Source organism: Lactuca saligna, chromosome 7 (assembly GCF_052625555.1).
Source record: "Lactuca saligna cultivar CGN05327 chromosome 7, ASM5262555v1, whole genome shotgun sequence".
Classification (NCBI taxonomy): Eukaryota; Viridiplantae; Streptophyta; class Magnoliopsida; order Asterales; family Asteraceae; genus Lactuca; species Lactuca saligna.
The window spans coordinates 136,892,758-136,912,682 of NC_136423.1; the positions used below are offsets into that span (position 1 = coordinate 136,892,758).

At 31.4% G+C, this 19,925-nt stretch overlaps 2 protein-coding genes across 2 annotated transcripts; both read right to left on the reverse strand.

The window, feature by feature from the left end:
• Nucleotides 1–9,097: 9,097 nt before the first annotated feature.
• On the reverse strand, nucleotides 9,098–9,781 carry LOC145006055 (metallothionein-like protein type 2). Its single transcript, XM_078965147.1, has 2 exons — nucleotides 9,577–9,781; nucleotides 9,098–9,406 (listed from the first exon to the last, which is right to left on the reverse strand). The coding sequence occupies exons 1-2, from the start codon at nucleotides 9,729–9,731 to the stop codon at nucleotides 9,310–9,312; spliced, it is 252 nt and encodes an 83-aa protein (XP_078821273.1). The 5' UTR covers nucleotides 9,732–9,781; the 3' UTR covers nucleotides 9,098–9,309.
• A 2,194-nt stretch (nucleotides 9,782–11,975) lies between these two features.
• On the reverse strand, nucleotides 11,976–17,361 carry LOC145005794 (Ankyrin repeat family protein with DHHC zinc finger domain-containing protein). Its single transcript, XM_078964902.1, has 13 exons — nucleotides 16,978–17,361; nucleotides 16,726–16,866; nucleotides 16,508–16,620; nucleotides 16,324–16,403; nucleotides 14,118–14,281; nucleotides 13,896–14,034; nucleotides 13,689–13,788; nucleotides 13,533–13,590; nucleotides 13,209–13,286; nucleotides 12,957–13,055; nucleotides 12,800–12,878; nucleotides 12,549–12,697; nucleotides 11,976–12,374 (listed from the first exon to the last, which is right to left on the reverse strand). Exons 1-13 carry the CDS (start codon nucleotides 17,230–17,232, stop codon nucleotides 12,186–12,188), a joined length of 1,644 nt encoding a protein of 547 aa, XP_078821028.1. The 5' UTR covers nucleotides 17,233–17,361; the 3' UTR covers nucleotides 11,976–12,185.
• Nucleotides 17,362–19,925: the final 2,564 nt, after the last annotated feature.

Consider the following 19,925-nt stretch of genomic DNA (forward strand, 5'->3'; position numbering starts at 1 on the left):
TAGAAAGATCCAATTTTTGGACAGTGGTACACCAACAAAAAAATTTGAACCAAACCACATAATTTTGATAACCAAACAACGACCATTTTTGCAATTTTATTAATAAAAAATCCATAATTCAAAATTTAAGCAGTGTTTAAAAGAAGACAAAATTACACAAATAGTTCATGTGGTTAGCTGAAAATTGTCACTTTCGTTCAAAAAAGTTTAAACTAGTACCTGAGGTCCAAAGTTTTTATTTTGTTGCGACTTTGGTCCATTTGGTTTTAACTCTTTTATAATGATGAATTTTCCCCTTATATTTACTTTTTTTATTTCTTTTATATTACGATAATTTAAAAAAACAACTATTTTTTGAAATAACCATCGGGAAACAAAATTCTTACAATAATCTCTCTCTCTCTCTCTCACACACACACACACACACATCCATCAATTTTTCCACATAAAGCCTAGTATTGACTTCAAATAACCATCAGAGAACAAAAAACGGTCAGACGAACAGAGAAAAACAGTGGAGACTCTGACGACTCTGACGTCTGGCACTAGAATGTCTTCGGTGACCCCGGTGTATGGCAAGCGATATCATTAACGTATCCTCCCAGATCTAGCGGTGCCTATCATCATCGTCATCTTACCCACTAAGGAACCCTCAACTACAAGTGTTGCAACCGTTGTCATGAAACCCTAACGCAAATGTGAAAACCCTCAAAGGAAAATATGTCTCTCTTTTTCTCCTTCTCTATCTTCCTCAGAAAACCCTAGATCTTTCATATCTTCATTATTCTCCATCGATTCTTCTCTGGTTGATGAAGGCTATCAAATCGGAGGGTTTTCAAGATCAAATGGTTTTCATAGAGATTCAACAGTGGTGGCAGTGTTGACCAGTGGTCGTGGTGACGACTCCGACAAAGGGTTTCTAGATCGAAGGGTTTGTAGATCAATGACTCTGACGGCTCTGGTGAAGGATCTTCATGATCTTAAACGATCGGAGAAAGAGGATAACGAATTCGCTGATGATGGGGCTGACGATTAGTGTGCTTTCAGATCGGAGGCTTACGGTGGTGTTGAACTATGGACAATGGTGGTGGTGATTATGACATGTGTTAATGGTATTCAAAGGAGGTAGCAAAATGGGTGGCACTGGAGAAGTCCTTGCAGGTGCTGGAATAACGAGTGTTTAGTGTGTTTAAACTGGAGAGGGGTGTGGAAGATAACACAACACGATTTTTTTCTGTTTTTTTCCCTTATTGTAATAAAAAAAAATTGAATACACTAAGGGAAAACTTGTCATTTCAACAAAAACAGACCAAACTCACAACAAAATGAAAGTTTTGGACCACTGGTGCTAGTGCAAACTTTTTTAGACCAAAGTGGTAATTTTCAACTAACCACAGTGACCATTTGTACAAGTTAGTCTTAAAAGAAAGTTATATACATATTATAACAAAATTACTATGTAATTTTACAACTTTAAAAAGTTTATAGTTGTTTTTGAAAAAAAAACATGTACACAAAAATTAGAAATATATGCTAAAACTTTCTTTTTCCATTTACTGTATGTAAATTATTTTTAATCCATTTGTTTTGTAATTTAGTAACGTATTTAAATATGTTTCCTAAGATATTTAGGTATTTTTTGGTAGGCTTTAATTTTTTTTCTTTTATTACCTAAATTACATTAATAAAAACTATCATAAAGCTAGCAAAGACAACAAACAATTATATATAGATGGTATTAATTATATTTTTAAACCAATCAATTTAGTTAACAGAAAATTTACAGTTTCTAGTAGTGAACTAATTAAACAATAAATCACAAATATAATCTAATATTGTTGTTTTTTGGTACTTGTTATTACCAAACACGACATCATTCCGAAGACACCAAATACTCCACAAATTCATAAACATTATAACTTCCACACAAGACTGTTTTTGCACATGTGAAGAGAAGCAAGCTCATCCAATATGTCATGTCTAGCACTGAATCAAAGCTACTAGGTTGCACATAAATCCATATAAACATTTCATTCCATGTTCTAACAGCAACTTCACACTTCACAAAATTGTGTTCCAAATCTTTAGTGTAATTCAAACACACCTAACAATGAACAGAAGGAAAATCAATCCTTTTACTATCTGGTTTGTGTTTAGTTGGCACCCGATTCTTCAATAATCTCCATACATGAATGTTTACCTTCCTTGGCACAAAACGGTTCCATCTAGTAATACCACCTCCATTGGGAAGTATATGATCATTAATAACCATTCTAGTACCATGCACTATGAAAACTATCAGAATTATCGAAGTCCCGAATCTAATTGTCTCTTTGGGTGATATCATCAATTGTCTCTTTAGGCAATATTGTCACCAATTAAAGTAACCAACTCTTCTATTTGGCCTTGTTCTACTTTTCCTCTAACAATCTTCTCCAAATCTACACACACCAAGCTCCATTGCATCGATCTTTAATAGAACACATATTATTTGTTTTAAGGGCGAATAATCTACAAACGAATTTAAAACCCATGTTTCCAATCAAAACATAATTTCAAAACCTTATTATATTGTCACACCATGTTTCTTAAGCATAGAGTGAGGGATAATGTCTTTATCATTCATCTTATTCAAGGTAACAACAATTTTAAACTACACTCCTCTTCCTTAAACTATGGACTCTCCAAACCAAAAGTAGATCACCACAATGAATAGAATTAAGCACTTTCACCCATAAAGAATTACCATCTAACGCCCGGTTCCTGTTCTGTCATTTAAATCTGATTTATTTAGTTTTGTGCAGGAACTCGATGAGTTGGAGTCCCCAAACTCGTCGAGTAGGAATGGATTTTGTTTTGTGCAGGAACTTGACGAGTTAGAGGCCCCAAACTCGTCGAGTAGGAATGGATTTTGGACGCGGTGTCATGAAGCTAAAAATACCAAATCCTTCTCCATGCCATAGACCTCTTATAAAGCTTAGATTTGGTATTTTTAGCTTCATGACACCATGCATGGATTTTGGAGGCCACAGCTTGACCAAACCCTTCTCCATGCCATAGACCTCTTATAAAGTTGAGTGTGAAAACTCTAATTTTCAGAGTTTGTACCCTATTTAAAGGACCTTAAGCCCTTTATTCCACCTCTTTCATCACCTTATCAGCCTGAGACAAACCCTAATCGAGCTATCATCCACTGTGAGAGAGAGAGAGAGAGAGAGAGAGAGAATGAGGCTAAGAGTGTGTGTTTTAGTGCATTCTTTGAAGGAGCTTGAAGAGTAAAGGATTTGGAATAAGGAGACCTTGGATCCGGCATCTATTCTGTTGTAGCATCAAATTTTAGGTAAAAATCCATTACCTTGATCACTTGTTTGTTAGATCTCTCAATTAAGGAGTTTATGGCCATTTTTAGCATTTCCTTGAGTCATTATGGGCTTTGAGCTTACATTGAAGCTAAGACTTTTGATCTGGACATTATTAGGCCCTTTAGGCCTAAAGACTCAAGCTTTATCCAGTTTAGGCCAACCTTTATTCCTTAAACCCTTGTTGAGCTTGGTTTTTGGCAAATTTAGCACTAAATGCCTTGTATAGACGTAAAGCTTGCAGCTTTACGTAGTACTTCAGCCTTAGAAGGCTAGATCTAGAGTTTGGGGCCTTAGTATCACTTAAAAGCGTCTAAATGAGTAAATGATCTTAAGGAACTCTACGAGTTGGTTAGCAAATTCGACGAGTTGGTTAGGGTTTTCCCTGATATCCTAGACACTGTACAAACTCGACGAGTTAGTGAGACAACTCGGCAAGTTAAGCTGAATTTTCCTAATTTTTCTGAGAACCGAAGGAACATGATGAGTCGCATAGATGCACTTGACGAGTTGGGTCAACATGGACTGTTTACTTGAGAGTTGACTTTCGTTGTCTATTAGGGTTTGGTCAAGCTGTGGACTTTGGAGACCATGGAGGGGTAAAATTGATGGGTTTTGAGTATCCTAACACTCATATGGTGTACATGCAACCCTAGAAACCTTAGATCTATGTTTTCTCTATTATACATGCAAACTTTGCTTTTCCAAGGTTTTCATCCTAACTAGCATATCATGGGGTATATGTCATACAAAAACTAATAGAATGACATACCTTTCTTGTAGCTTGGATGCCTTAAGACCTTGTGAGTCTAGCCCCTTAAATGTGATGCCTCAAATGCTTCACACAACACCACCAACAATTGGAATAACTTGAGAGAAGATTATAGGCACCAAAATTTGGCTAGCCCTCACTAGAATCACTTAAGTGCCAAATTTTCTAGGATGAGGCTTCTTTATATAGTGTGCATATTAGGGTTACACCATGTAACTCATTACCTTCATGATCCATGGGTTTTAACCTCCATGGAGTATCTATGGGTAACCACATGGATTAAGCCCAACATGAATAACTATGGATCATAAGCCCACTATATAAGAATGAATGATTTACCAAATCAATCCCCATTTATTTAATTAGTCTCTTTTGATCACAAAATTAATTCCAAACTAATTCTTGATCAACACTAATTAAATAATTCACATTAATATAAGAACTTATAATATATTAATAAACCATAAATATCCTCTTCTCACAAAAGTCTATCCAAATTGTTTAGATGTCATGCAACCCAAATGGACCATCCCAAATCAGGTCAAGTACATACCAAATATGGTTATGGACTTAGACACCTTATCCAACAAAAATGGATTTTCACCCTTTCAGAGAGTTAGTAAAAGAGTTAGCTTAACATCTTTGGAGTTGTTATAAATTGTTAATTAGAGATGATTATGATATGTAGGCGGAGTCTAGATTGACCGTTGAGTACGAGACCAACTTTCCTTACTTAGGAGGTGAGTTTTCTCACTATACTTACCTGAGTGGTAATACTCTATGACCGGAGGGTCTTATCTGAGTTATTGACCAGGGAGTCTTATGTGCTTATACTGAGTTATGTGATATTATGCATTTTGTCTTTGTGATGTATGTTATATATTATTCAGTGCCATATTGAGTTTGAACCGGAGGGTCCAAACCGAGTTGTGAGATCAGAGGGTCTTCACTGAGATACCGGACTGGAGGATCCAACCCGAGTTGTGAGACCGGAGGGTCTTCACTGAGACACATGATCGGAGGGTTCTTGTCGAGTATAGCCATGAGAGGATAATTATTTGTGTGTGGTATTTTGGAGAACTAACTAAGCTTTGTGTTTACAGTGTTGTTTGAATTGTTTTTCAGATACATCTCAGTATCGCGGGAAGGCGCTGGCATGATTGTACACACCAGCTAGAGATTATGTTTTGTGGATTCTAGGGTATTGTCAAACAATTTATTGTTTTGTGTTTTGAGCAACTTATAAACTTAGGTTTGAGAAATTTTAAACCATGTTTTTGTGTGGTTTAAAAATGAAAATTTTATTTGAAAATTTAGAGTGTTACAATGTAGACCCATCGTCGGTACCTTATCAAGCGACACCCAACTCAAATGCGTTCCGCCACCAGCGTCTCCCTCCTCCGGTAACATCACCCTCCTTCACTACCTTTTGTAGTATCGATGCCTAAGCTAATCAGAGTGTGTGTTTGTGTGTTTATCTGTAATCAACACCTAAATTACATTCATATCTTAATATATTACGAAATTAATGGATCAATTGGCATCCAATTTTACATACATACGATTACTACAATTATTTATTGATATCAATCTGATACTGCCAAGGAGAAATTGGGTGGGCAGCAAGGGATTCATTTGGATTCCTATCAACATATGAATTTAACTACAGGTTCACATTCAAAGCAATTTTAATTTTCGTTCGTAACTTATTTACAGAATGCTTAATCACTGGTTGAACCATGAATTCACGCCCCTACCTAACATATCCTATACATAGATAATGATATCAGGGGAGAGCTCAAATATCATCAAATTATTTGTAACAGTGAACTAACTTATGTCTTTTTGCTTTACAACCAATCGCTTTATATTTTCCCAATTAGTAATCAAATTCCTAAATTTTAAAATGAATAATCCAATTCCAAATTCAACATTTCCAATGCCTAAAGGTTTTTATCATCTGTGAATACGGATGTTAGAGATGATGATATTTCGTGTTCGTCGGTCTATGTTCGTTTGTTTAGATTGCTCAAGAACATAAACGAACGAAAATGAACAAGATAATTTGTTAAACGAACGAACACAAAAAAAAGAAAATTCCGTTCATTTATTAGTTTGTTTGTTCGGCTAACTTAAACGAATAAACACGAACAAGTCATTGTCCATGTTCGTTTGGTTTATTTACAATTCTACTTATATGTTAGTGTTTGTTCTTTTATTAAGTTTTATGGTTTTATGTGTTTTTCTTTTATATCATTCGTTTATATTTGAGTGTTTCTTCGATAAATAATAATAATAATAATAATATGATTTTATATAATTTAGATAATTGATTTAAAAAAATAAAAATAATTTTTTACATAGTTTGTATTAATTCTATTAAAATAAAGATAAAAAACCATTTTATATATATATATATATATATATATATATATATATATATAAAATAAATTGTTAAAAAAAATAATTCAATCATTTTATATGGACTAATGATCTGCAGTGTTATTTTCACAAATTATAAAGATGTAACTTATCAAATTTTAAACTTAAAAGACTAAAACGAGAATTCAACCAAATCATAGGGATCATTTCTCTAATTTACTCTATTCATAATAACATTTCTATTATTTTTGTTTTTAGAAAAACTCTTGTATTAATATTAATACCTTTCAAATAAAACCAAATTACATGGATTTAAGAAAATGACCGGCTAAAAATCTTATATGACATTAATATTGTTTTCATTTGCTTGATATTATGTGAAAACAAACACTACATCAATTTCTTTTCTTTTTGCTCATCATGTTCTATGAGAACTCTACATCGTATTATTCCTTTCTAAATTAGTCAACTTTAGCCCCAATAATATCCATAGTACGTTGAAAAAAGAATATATGTAACATCAAATTTTAACCATTTATTTCTGTTGAAAACATTGTAATTTGACTTTATTTGAAACGTAAATATTAATATAAAAGTTTTTCTTTAAATAAAAATAATTATTCTGTATATACATATACAATTATTCGTGTTTTCATGAATTTTTCCCACTTAATAATAAAACAATAAAAAACTTATCAGATAATTTGTTGATTTATTTTGAGAGCCGCAATAATAAGAATGATTAAAATTGTTTTTATCAAATTGAGAAAAAATAATATTGTTTTTTATCAAATTGAGAAAAATATATATAAATAAAGCACAAGCTTTGGCGTGTTTAGGAGGGAACGTGAAATACCAAAAATGCCACCCAGCGCACGGGAGTCTTAATCACCCAAAATTATGCTCCACGTTTCGCGGGATATTTCTTTTGTCGTATTGTACTTCAAACCATCTTGTACAATACCAACCTATAATTTAATTGACTGGATTAATTTTTTTAATAATTAATTTTATTCTCGTCAATCTTATTTAACATTTAGATAACAATTATAAACTATAAATAATAAGATATCTATATCAGAAATGCATTAATAATTGATAGTTTATTTTTAAGTATTATTATTATACGAGTTTTAGATAAATGGATATGATTTTCTTGTCTATACATGAACGTTGTCCTTATGTTTTTATCTAAGAATTAGAGATCTATTGTTTATTTATATAACGCTTAAAAAATAAACATTTTCATATTCATCGTCACCGTTTAAAGTTTTAATATATAACAAAAAGATTATTAGGTATCACAATTTTTAATATGCATTCAATAATTTGATGATTGTCATAATTTACAATAAAAATCAAACTTAAAGAATTTGAACATAAAACGTTACTTAAGGAAGAACTTTGTCTTACATAAGTGTGTATCTACCTATATGCAATGGTGAACCTAAAGGTTTTAGTGAGTACCCGGTGTAGCATCGTCAATACCTGCCTTTTCTGTATGCAGTGGATCAATCAAATCCAAAAATATATTCACAGCTTATAATTAATAGTCGAGTGCTTTTAATTTTAATCCTGTTAATTTTGGCACCAAAAAATAAGGAAAATAGCCCAATGACATTTGGATAGTTGGATCTATTGATCCAATTGGGAGTTTGGGACACTCATTCGGCGGAAGCAAAAAAGAAAAGAAAAAATGAGGGCCTCTTGTGACCTCATGTGTCGACTTTGCTGATTCCTTATGTTGACTTCGTTGTTACCTGCTTGCTGCTTCCATCGTTGATTCCTTCACATCGAATCACATTGCCCAATTCGACATTTCGACTCCCATTGCTCAATTCGACCCCAACTCTCCAAGTAATCTCCAAGCCCAAGCCTAAAGATGAAGCAAGTAAGTAGTATTGTTTATTCAAGTTTTACCAATTTGTATAGGTTTTTCGAAATTGCTATGTTTTTACCTATTAGAAATGTGGGGTAAAACAACACTTGGAAATCTAAAAATTGTGATTATCACTTTCAGATTAAAATATTTGGGTAGTACTCTCAATCTTTAATCGGATAAAATTCATAATTGTGAGAACTAAAACATAGAAAATTGTGAAGTTATTTTTGTGAGTACCAAAATTCTAACCAAATTTCGGTTAAGTACATTATATGTCACAAACAATTTTTATGTCCTAAAACTACCTAAATTGTCGTAGGATAGTTTTCCAACAGTAATAAAGGGTTACAAAACCGGGTTTTAATTAGAAACTAGACAAAGTTCAAATTCGGGTCAAATTTCATGAATTCAGATTTCTAATTCGTTTTTAACAAATTTCAGCTCGACCGCAGCTAGGGAGCCCCACCCCTTGGACCCCGCTCACAAGGGCGCTGCCTCTGGACCTTCCGTTCGTTTAGAGACTCCACCCCTAAATAGCAATCTACTTTCAAACTTCATGTAATGGATCTTTTTTTTTTGTATCAGACGTAATGAATTATTTTTCGATTTTATATTATGTTTGACAAAAAAAAACGGCAACACTTACCATCAATTCCTAAATCCGTCTTGACCTAAATCACATAAATTTAATATTCAAAAGAGTTTAAACACTAAAAACACTTATTTTATATATAGGATTCGATAAAATCTTTACAGAGCAAACCTTTTTATTACACGAAAACAAAATAATAAAACTAAAATAATAAAAACTACTGCTATTTTATTGTCATTAAGCTTCTTTGATATTCGAAGATATCACGAGCTATGTTCGAATTCGAAGTAGTAATTGCTTTTGGATTCGATTATCGAATCATTCATTTGCAGGTGCATGGATTGCAAGTGCAGTTTGATCCGCACTTGCAACCATCATTCTCTGATGCTGCAGCTCCTATCTCTGATCCATCGTGACAACTTTACAAAATCATTAAGAAATACATTAGCACCATGTATATATGCATGTATACCATGATGTCATGATTACATGCATGTAAGTTGGGTCTTGTCAATTTGTCATATCAAGAAGCACGAGTTTTTATAAGAGGGCATATATATTTAAGAAATAGCGAAAGGTACATTGGTACCTCTTGGTGGCGGGTGCAACACCGGCGATGGTGGTTCTAGTGGTGATGGTCTCGGCGTTTCTGATGTCTGCGTTCATCTTGCAGCCACCACAGCTGGTCCCACATTTGCAACCGGAACCACAGCCGCAGTTACCTGAACAGCAAGAAGATGACATTTTGTGCTTTAAAAGATTATGAAATAATTAAAGGAATCAAAGGGTGTTGATCATGGTGGAGTAACCAGAGGAGGTGACGGTTTTATATATAGACGGCAGGTGCAGGAGAGTGGTTAAACGGATTTTAATGGCCGTCGTCCACGTGCATGGTGGTCAAAAGTTTTGTTGTGTTTCCTTTTTTTCAGCATGTTCTTTAATTTGAATGTTTCTGTTATGATTTATGGGTGCTAAAAAAACCACGTGGCTGTGTTTGTTTCAAGAAAAACCTTTTTTTCTTAATCTAATTCAAGGAAATATGAAATTTACACATTCCATTAAGCTTATATCAAAACCATATATTTTTTTTATTATATAGTTCGGTTGATATTTAATGCAAGATGGAATTTATATACTTATACGTTAGTGTATCTCACATTGGGCATCTTTGACAAAAGTAACTGTTAGTTGGAAGTAGATAGCGAGTAGCAGGTAGCGGGTAACTGCTAGCGGGAAGCTGTAGTTTTTATTTGTTATATGAGTGTTTGGTAAAAGTAGCTGGAAGCTTTTAAAATATATAAAATTACATTAAATGACAATTGATTAAAAATAAATAAATATATTTTTAAGGTAATTATGGAAATTGATTTCAAAAGTTCACTAGTGTTTTGTTAAACGCTACATGAAGTAGATTTTAGATTTGGAGCGTTAAACTAAAAGTTAAACACTTGTACTGTCAAACGAAGCTTTTTGTTTAAACTATAACATTTTGTCAAAAGCTAGAAGCTCCCAAACGCTTCCAAAAGCTCCGTGCCAAACACGTCCATTATCTTGGATTCCTCCTCTCTACAATGGTCTTTCAAAAGTTAATACGAGGCTCCACATATATTTGCATTATATGTTTTACCAAATGATTATTATTTAGGTAGTTATATAATCATTTAGTTAAATAATCATTTTTCTTTTAATAATTTCATATCAACATTTAAAGTGGTCATTTACTTTAGATTTTAATGTACATGAATTATTGCTAAATTTACATTTGTTGTTCAAAATATACCATTTTGTCCGGCTATTGCAAGTTTGGTCGGGTTCTTTTATGATTACTCCATCGACACAGATGAAGCAACATCCGAGCCCTTTTTCCCATATTCAAGCCCTTTGCCCACATACAGATAATGAAACCTAACGGGAATCGAACCTAGGTCACTCTCATATGGATATATTTTTACAAAACCATGGTCGGTTTACATGTTCAAGAAACATCATTAAATTTATATTTTTTGTTCAAGAAACACAATTAAACTTACATTTTTATTCACGGTTTAGCATTAAACTATATACACTTGCAGTAACCTTTATCTTTCTAACCATTATCAATTTTCCGATCAATTTTTCTGGCAAACACAAATCTACAAATGAAAGAAAACACCATTTTACATGTTTGTTTTTTTAAACATTGCAAAGCACGAAGTCTCTTCATTGTACTCTTTGGTGAAAACGCCCCCACACCCCTTACTACTACTGTCATCCCTCCTGCCGCCGATCGCACCTTTCGCTGCTCCTTTCCCTCTTATTTCTTTATGAAACCCACCCTACACCATATCCCCCTCTGTCTTTCTTCTTTAATCGTGCCCTTCCGCCGAACACATCCGCTCAAGGATGCAATTTTACATTGCAATCTGAGTTCTAACTGGTTAGAGGTTTAAATCGATTTTTAAGTTTGAATGTGAGTTTGAATTAATTTTCCTACAAGTTGAAGTTGACTTTAGATTAGTTTCTTGGTGGTGATGGTGGTGAACAACAGATATAGGTGGTTATGGTGTTTGTTGTTGGAGGTGGATGGTGCAATGGAAGTGGATAGTATTGGCCGGAGAATATGAATGTGACAGTTTAATGGTAAACCGTGTACAAAAAAATGATAAATCATATAAAAAAACAATTAACATACAATACTCTGTCAAAATGATAGGTTTTTAAACAACTCGAGTGAGCATGATAAATCATATACACAAAAATAATAACTAAACATATAAAAAATGATAATTTATTACACTACAAAGAATTATTAAGAAATGTTTGAGGTTCTTGTCATAAACCATTTGCCATCTGATCTCAAATATACAATCACAAATTGCAAAAAGAAATTAGCATGTTTTGTTTTTTTTACCAATATAGACAATGTATGTAACCTTACATGTTATAGCATTACAATTTTTAACAGTGTAGTTACCAAATTTATTGTTAAGTGACAAGTGATCTATTCGGTTAACAAAATTACAATTTCATTTTTACACACCAATAACAATAATTCACACACACACACAAAAAAAAAAAAAAAAAAAAAAAAAAAAAAAAAAAGTGTACACAAATCCTTGTATATTCTACACTCATGTGTTGTAACAAAATCCAAGATCTAATGTTTTCTACAAAAGGGGAAAATTAAGGTATAACTGTATGTTATATATATGATGTCAACTATCTTGAAACTTGTTGCAAAGGAGGCCAAGTTATCTCATCATCATCTGTGTAGCCTCGAATTAAAAAATCCGAACAATTCTTCACAAATCCATGATTATATGGATTCCGAAAACGCCCATCTGTTCCCTGAAGATAACCATATCTTGTAGCATTCATAGATTCATTTGTTGTTATGTTTCGACTAATCTGCATTCAGATAACATACCTTCAATGTTCCAAGATTATAAAAAGCTCCATGCTTTCTCTTGAAAACCGTTTTTTTAACATTGACCCAATGTTACAAAGTGTATTGACTACAATACCCTTTAACAGAATCTCACAATTTGGTTTTTTTACTCGAGGGTATAATAGGAATATTACCTGGTAGGCTTGTATGATGATCAAAGTTCCAGCAGCAATTAAGATAAAGAAATCAATAAAAAGAAAGGTGGCAGCACCAGGTTGTTTAAAAATGACATGATGAATCCAAGATTCATTGTTTTGTAATGGAGGTATTGATGTCCACATTCCTGTCATTTTATGGGGTAAAGATATTTAATATAAATAAAAAAAATAAAAAAATAAAAAAAAGACAGGTGGCAGAGAGTTATTGGTTTAGAATTTGGACATACTATGAAGGGCAACCACTGCACTTATCACTGAAGTCAGAGTTCCCAAAAGTAGAAACACAAAAAAGTCCCATTTATTCTTCTGCACAAAAAAGAAAAGCAATTGCAATTGAATTAAAAAGGTTTAAATACAAAAAATTAAAAATTAAAAAAAAAATACCTTTCCAACACAATTTGAGATCCAGGGGCAATGATGGTCAAATTGTTCCACACAACGTTTGCATGCAGGACAATGTTTGGAGCGAACAGGTCTTATTATCTTAGATAAAAGAAGAATTTAGTAATAATATATTTGAGGTGTGATTTTAAATATATATATATATATATATATATATATATATATATATATATATATATATATATATATATATATATATATATAAAGAAATTAACGAAAGTCTTTTTAACAAACCTTGCAAGTAGGACATAACTGAGACCAATTTCCACTCCAATAAGCAGTGTTAGTCAAATCAATGGTCAACAAATGACCCTGTATTAAGTCGAAAGAAGAATTATAAAACAGTCAATTTTTTTATTTATCACTAGTTCTTAAGTGAGGGTAAAATGGTCATTTACCCTCATTGCAGCTAAATCACCTGATTCTGAAATTTACTAGTTTTATTCAGTTTCGTATTTATTTGTAGTTTCATACCAAGAATGTATTATTTTTATTTAGCACTAATTCTTGACAGAGGGTAAAATGGTCATTTAACAATGAATCAGAAAGAAAACATACCTCGGCATCAGCATTATTCTTTATCCCTCCCGACATATTCACATAACCAGGATCTTTACTGAAAAAGTTATGAACAAAAAATAGTCAACATTAAACCAACACAATATTAAATTTATTATATTTCTTGAAATATTTCAAAAAATAAAAAATATACACCTGCTACAACGGATAAACATCAATAAAGAGGCAATTGAAAGGGAAACAGCTGTCCATCCCCAAAGCCCAACAACAGCAGTGACCTTTACAAGATTAGAAGCTAAAATAGATGAAAAGGAGAAGAAGATCTTGATTAGTAATTTAGTAAACTAAATCCTTTTTAAGATGATTAAATAATAATATAAATTATTATTTACTAATACCCACCAAAAAGAATGGAATTGATGAAGATTAATGTGCTGACAAATACTAAACAGAACAAAATAGGGGCGTAGCCTATATCCCCGATTTTTTTAATCCAAGGTTTGTCTTTCCAACAACTGTTTTGTGCACGAAGTGCATTAGACTGCATAAATTTCATAAAAATTCATAAATGGTAAAAGAAAAAAAATTATACTAAAAAATAATTATCAGAAAAAAGATGCATACAAGGATCAAAGAAACATGGCGATGGCCTCTATCTGCAGCAATTTGTGCAGGTGTGAATCCAGCACTATCTTTCACCCTTAATTCCTGTTTTGTCCCTGAATGTAGAAGTACAACACATGCCTCCAAATTTCCTCTCAATGCTGCCCAATGCAAAGGGGTACAACCTAACAAAAAATATACATATATATATATATATATATATATATATATATATTCAGTCCTTGTTGCTTTTTAAAGGAAGGAAACATAAATGGTCTAATGACATTTTAACTTATCTAACTCGGTCCATTTTGTGATTTTTGTCTCCTCTAATAGCAGTCTTTACAGATATGGTGCCATGTAGCTTTTATATTTCGTGAATCAATCAATTCATGTCAACTATTGTGAAATTGATTTTTTGTTGTACCTCATTATTTTCTTACAATATGTTAAGGAATTTAACAACATGGCAAGATTTACATGTCATGTGTAAGGGACAAGTTAAGGACATGGATTATTAAATGAGATCTTTATAATTATAAGATCCGATTATGTGGGAAACGCACAAGTTTTAGTGCAAATAATACATATTACATACAACCATACTGTTATGTCTTGGACGTTAGGCCTCGTGAAGTCGCTAATAGGACTCGTGAGCATTTTCTGAGCTCTGTGTAGCCCAGACTCCTTTTCAAGGTGCTAAGGTAAATATGATTAGGCTGAGAAAACTAGACTAAAAATTAATAAACTTCAAGCATGCTTTATTCACGAGACCTATATATAGGTATGTACAAGGACTTAGACTCAAACACAAATACCTAACTGACTCCAAGATAATTACTGGAAATTAAAAATAAGATAAATAATAAAAAACTCAAATTCCTAATAGCATGCTAATACTTATCAGAATTACTCCTTGTTTATCCCTTTCTTTTTGCGCTAACACACCTTGCCATATCGAGTGGATATAACACATACATACTTGTAAGTATATGATAAACTCGAAGAGAATAAGATAGTAGAATATTAAGTTAAGAACAGTAGGAATAGTTATTCATAACGGGAACAACGAGTGGATGCGTTTTTTGCATCAAGGGATTTTGGTACAATTGCATTGTTTGACTAAAATCCAGGCAAAGTCTCATCGGAAGACTCGTCAAAAATCATGAGTTGTCTCTTGAAGTAAGTCTTGAGGATAAGACTCTTTTTAAAGACGAGAGTAATGATATGAATGCTAGTGTACCGGTTATAAAAGAAGATAAATCAAAATTGTTACATGTTCAGTCTAAAAAAGTGATATTGGAAAGTATCTAGAGTCAGGGTAATAATTTTGTTAGGGGTGTGAAGATTTTTGTTAGGATTCGTAGAGCATTATGCTTAGAGAGATGGGGTACCATTAGGAATTGACTGAGTAAATCATTTAGTGAACTTCATCATTTTTATTTATATCTCCCGTTACAATTCATCTTTCATTTTATCTCCATCTACCTAGTTTATATAATTTGCTTTTTTTTTTTTTTATGTTCTCTACATTATTCCTTTTATTTTGCTACATCATTTCACAATCATCAGTTTTCGTATTACCCTCATCCTAAGTGCATGATTAAAGTGGATGCATGGCAGATTGTTGGGAATTCATCAGGAAATGAATATATAAAATTACTCTTAGGTAGAGGCTAGGCTATCGAATCACTAACAAGCATTCGGTTATTTTTGTTCATTTGATTTTAGTGAATATATAAAATTCAGTACCATAATCTTTTGATCGATTCCGTTATTTGAAATTGTTAGGTAATAGTAAGCTAGTTGAGATGGCCTTAGTCGGTATGTCCAACAAGAATTACAACACTTCCTTTTTAGGAAATAACTTTTCAAGTTGTATTATGTAGTCCCTGTTCTCACCATTACTTAAGTGGTTTGATAAATATGTATCCATAAAACTCGCTTCAATTTGAATAATCAAGGGCATGATGGCCACACCTCGATACTAATACGAGCACTAGATCTAACATATCAATTCTTCCATGACACAAGAAGTACAATGAAGAAAAATTTTATTCTTCTTTCACAAAAATGACCTATTTTTCTAAAGTTTTAACCGAATTAAAAGACTACGTAACTTGCTCATTCAACAGAAATCAAGAAATTTCCAAAAACAAGACAAATAGTTATATTGATCACCAAAGTTTTAGTTTGCATTTGTCTAAGGATGGTTAAAGATAAATACCTTCTTTATCTTGCTTTCCTTGGAAGGCATCCCAAAAAAGAAGTAATCTGATTGTATCTGCAAATCCTTTATAAGCAGCCCTGATATTTTTCCATGAGTAGTTTAAAATCCAAGTTTTCATGCACAAAACGAAAGATAAAATAATAATAATAATAAAATTAAAAAAATAAATCTTTTAACATACCAATGAAGAGGAGTCCTTCCATCATTATCTGGTACATCAAAATCAGCATGAAATTTAGCCACTATGTAATTCAAGAACGATGTTTGCCCATATTGAGCTGCAACATGAACTGCCTGCAGTTGCAGTGAATTCAAATTTGAAGAACGATATTTTCCCCAAAAAGAAGAAATCAAACATTATAGAATGTAGTAAACATGGTTAAAATTCGTTTTGTTTACCCGATAACCATTTACATCAGTAGCTTCGACACGAGCACCATTCTGCAACAACACATCTGCTGCTGCAACTGAACCACGAACAGCCGCCCAATGCAACGCCGTCTGCATCACACCGTCAACCGCCTGCACATCCCCACCATGCTACATCGCCAACAAAAAGGAGTATAATGGTGGATTCCAACAATTTCTTTGAATTGACAATCAGTTAGTAGCCCATATGTGAGAATGGATCTATAACCCATCAAAGCATACCTCGATAATGTACTGAGCAACATCGGCGAAGTTATTGAGGGACGCCCATTGAAGGGGGTAATAGCCATTACCATCAGGTTGAGAGAGAGAAACGCCATCTTCTTCGACGAATTTTCGCAGTTTCGGCAGATCGCCGTAAGCACAAGCGCCAAAGACGTCAATGATCACCACTTCTGCCGGAATTTGCCCTGCTGCGGTGTTGTTTTTGGTTTCTTTTGCAGAGTCTGATACAATTTCGATCTCTGATGAAGTCATTTTTTTTATAATTTGGGGTTTTGATTTGGGAGTGCTGGAAACAACTTCCTGAGATGGGATTTGAAGAAAGATCGCTCCTTTGTCGAGTGGAGTGGTTGAAGATTGGAACTTGAAATTGGGTTTCTTGCTTTGAAGCAGCAGAAGGGGTTTATGAGTTATGAAGCCGATTTCAGTTTTTTTTAATAAAAGTTAGCATAAATATTCTTTTCACACCCTTCATTTAAAAATATATGGGATAGTGATTTAGCAAGGTAATTAGGTTTTCAGTTTGTTGGTATTAGCTCATTAATATTTTTTTTTTTTTTTTTTACGTATTAGATCAATATGTTTGTTATTACCGTTTAGAAATAATCCTTTTTACTGGTTTCTTCCTGTTTAACCGGTAAAAATGACTTTCTAAACGGTGAACTAGTTCATTTAGAACTCGCGTCGTCATATATTCTCAACTAGGCGAATGCCCGCGCGTTGCGCAGAAAAACCTATACAGTTAAATTGTTTGCAAATATATGTTTTTTTAATATTGAAAAATAACGTTGTTAAATTTGATATAATAATTTGTATACTAAATTGATATAATATATTGACTATTTTGAATTATATAATAATATATACATCTATTATAATTTCATAATCTCAATCGGTTGAATGACTTCTACCTGCGAGTTACACACAAATAAAATAAAATTAAATATAATATATGATTTAATGTTATTTATAGTTATTGTTATTGTTAATAAATTTTTAAAATTTATTCGCTTAATGTTTTAATTTCTATCATTATAATTATTTAAAATATCAAACATTGTTTTTTTATTTTAAAGCTAAAAATATAATCATTTGTATAGAGTTATTTTTAACTATTGTCATTGTAAGTTATTTTAAACTACTTATTTCGAAACTTCTAATGATTATAAAAATATCTTTAGGAAATACTTTAGGTAATTTGAGATTAAAATTTATATTTTGCATTTATCACTACAATTTATCACTTTTAACTATTTACAAAATATTCTTTGGTTTTTTAAATGGAACTAAAATTTATATTTGAGTTGACATTGTAATACGCAGAAACACCTATATAGTTGAAGTCTTTACAAATATATGTTTTTTTTTAATATAACAATAACGTTGTTAAATTTAATATAATAATTCGCATACTAAATTGATATAATATATTGATTATTTTGAATTATATGATAATATATACATCTGTTACAACTTCATAATCTCAATCGTTTGAATGACTTCTATCCGTGAGTTACACATCAATAAAATTAAATATTATATATGGTTTAATGTTATTTATAGTTGTTGTTATTGTTAATTAATTTTTAAAATTTATTTACTTAACTTTTTAATTTCTATCATTATAATTATTTAAAACATCAAACATTATTTTTTGATTTTAAAGGTAACAATACAATAATTTATATAGAGTTATTTTTAACTATTATTATTGTAAGTTATTTTAAGCTACTTATTTGAAAATTTTTAATGATTATAAAAATATCTTTAGGAAATATTTTTGTTTAAATGATATTATAATTTAGTTTTTGCATTGATCACTATACTTTATCACTTTTAACTATTTACAAAATGTTCTTTGGTTTTTTAGTGGAACAGAAATTTATATTTAAGTTGACACTTAATGTTATATTTAAATTAAAATTTGAAGTATTTTGTCCAAACTATTCAAAAGTTGTAGCATTAAACTGATAATGGTTTACAAACAACAACATTTTAAATCTATTTAATTAAGCATAATATGTTAAAGTTTAAAGACATAACTTTATAAATAGAAGTAAAGATATTAATTTAAAATTTAAATTTAGTCTATTTATGATTGCACTTTAGGTTTGATATTTATTTAACCTTATTAACCAATTTATAATCATTATTAGAAAGATACCATAATTTATCAATTTTAACTATTTATAAAATATTCTTTGGGTTGTTTAAGTTAAAATAAAATTTATATTTAAGTTGACATTGTAATGTTATATTTAAATTAATAATTGCAGTATTTTATATAAATTGTTCCAAAATTATAAAATGATAATGGTTTACATTCAACAATTTATTAAAATTAATAAATTAAGTATAATATGTTAAAAGCTAAAAAACATAATTTTATAAGTATAAGTAAAGATATTATTTTAATATTGAAATTTAGTTTATATATGATTACATTTTATGTTTGATATTTATTGAACCTAATTTACAAATTATCATTATTATTGGAAAGAAATTGAAAAGTCATGGGAGTTTCAAACAAATGTGGTGAAAGGAAATAAGAATGAGAGTTTCAAATGAATGTCGTGAAAGGAAAAATGCTTCTTTTGTAAGTATATAATGATAATGATGTCTTTAAAATTAGGGTTAATAACTTAGGAGGGTAATTAGGTTTCTAGTTTGTCGGTATTAGATCACTAAGGTTTTTTTTGTGCATATTAGAAAAATATGGTTGTTATTACTGTTAGAAATAATACTTTTTACAGGATTAAACCGGTAAAAAAGACTATTTCTAAACGTTAATAACAACCATATTGGTCTAATACGCACAAAAAAGCCTTAGTGACCTAATACGGACAAACTAGAAAACCTAATTACCCTCCTAAGTCATTATCCTTATATATATATATATATATATATATATATATATATATATATATATATATATATATATATATATA

Excerpts from the sequence above, each read along its gene's own strand:
- LOC145006055 (XM_078965147.1), bottom strand. The coding sequence starts at position 9,731 with ATGTCATCTTCTTGCTGTTCAGGTAACTGCGGCTGTGGTTCCGGTTGC. Across the intron at positions 9,407-9,576 it reads GTTGCACCCGCCACCAAGAG|TTGTCACGATGGATCAGAGA; the intron begins GTACCAATGTAC and ends GATTTTGTAAAG.
- LOC145005794 (XM_078964902.1), bottom strand. The coding sequence starts at position 17,232 with ATGACTTCATCAGAGATCGAAATTGTATCAGACTCTGCAAAAGAAACC. Across the intron at positions 14,282-16,323 it reads AGGAAAGCAAGATAAAGAAG|GTTGTACCCCTTTGCATTGG; the intron begins GTATTTATCTTT and ends ATTTTTTGTTAG. Across the intron at positions 13,789-13,895 it reads CATCAATTCCATTCTTTTTG|CTTCTAATCTTGTAAAGGTC; the intron begins GTGGGTATTAGT and ends CATCTATTTTAG.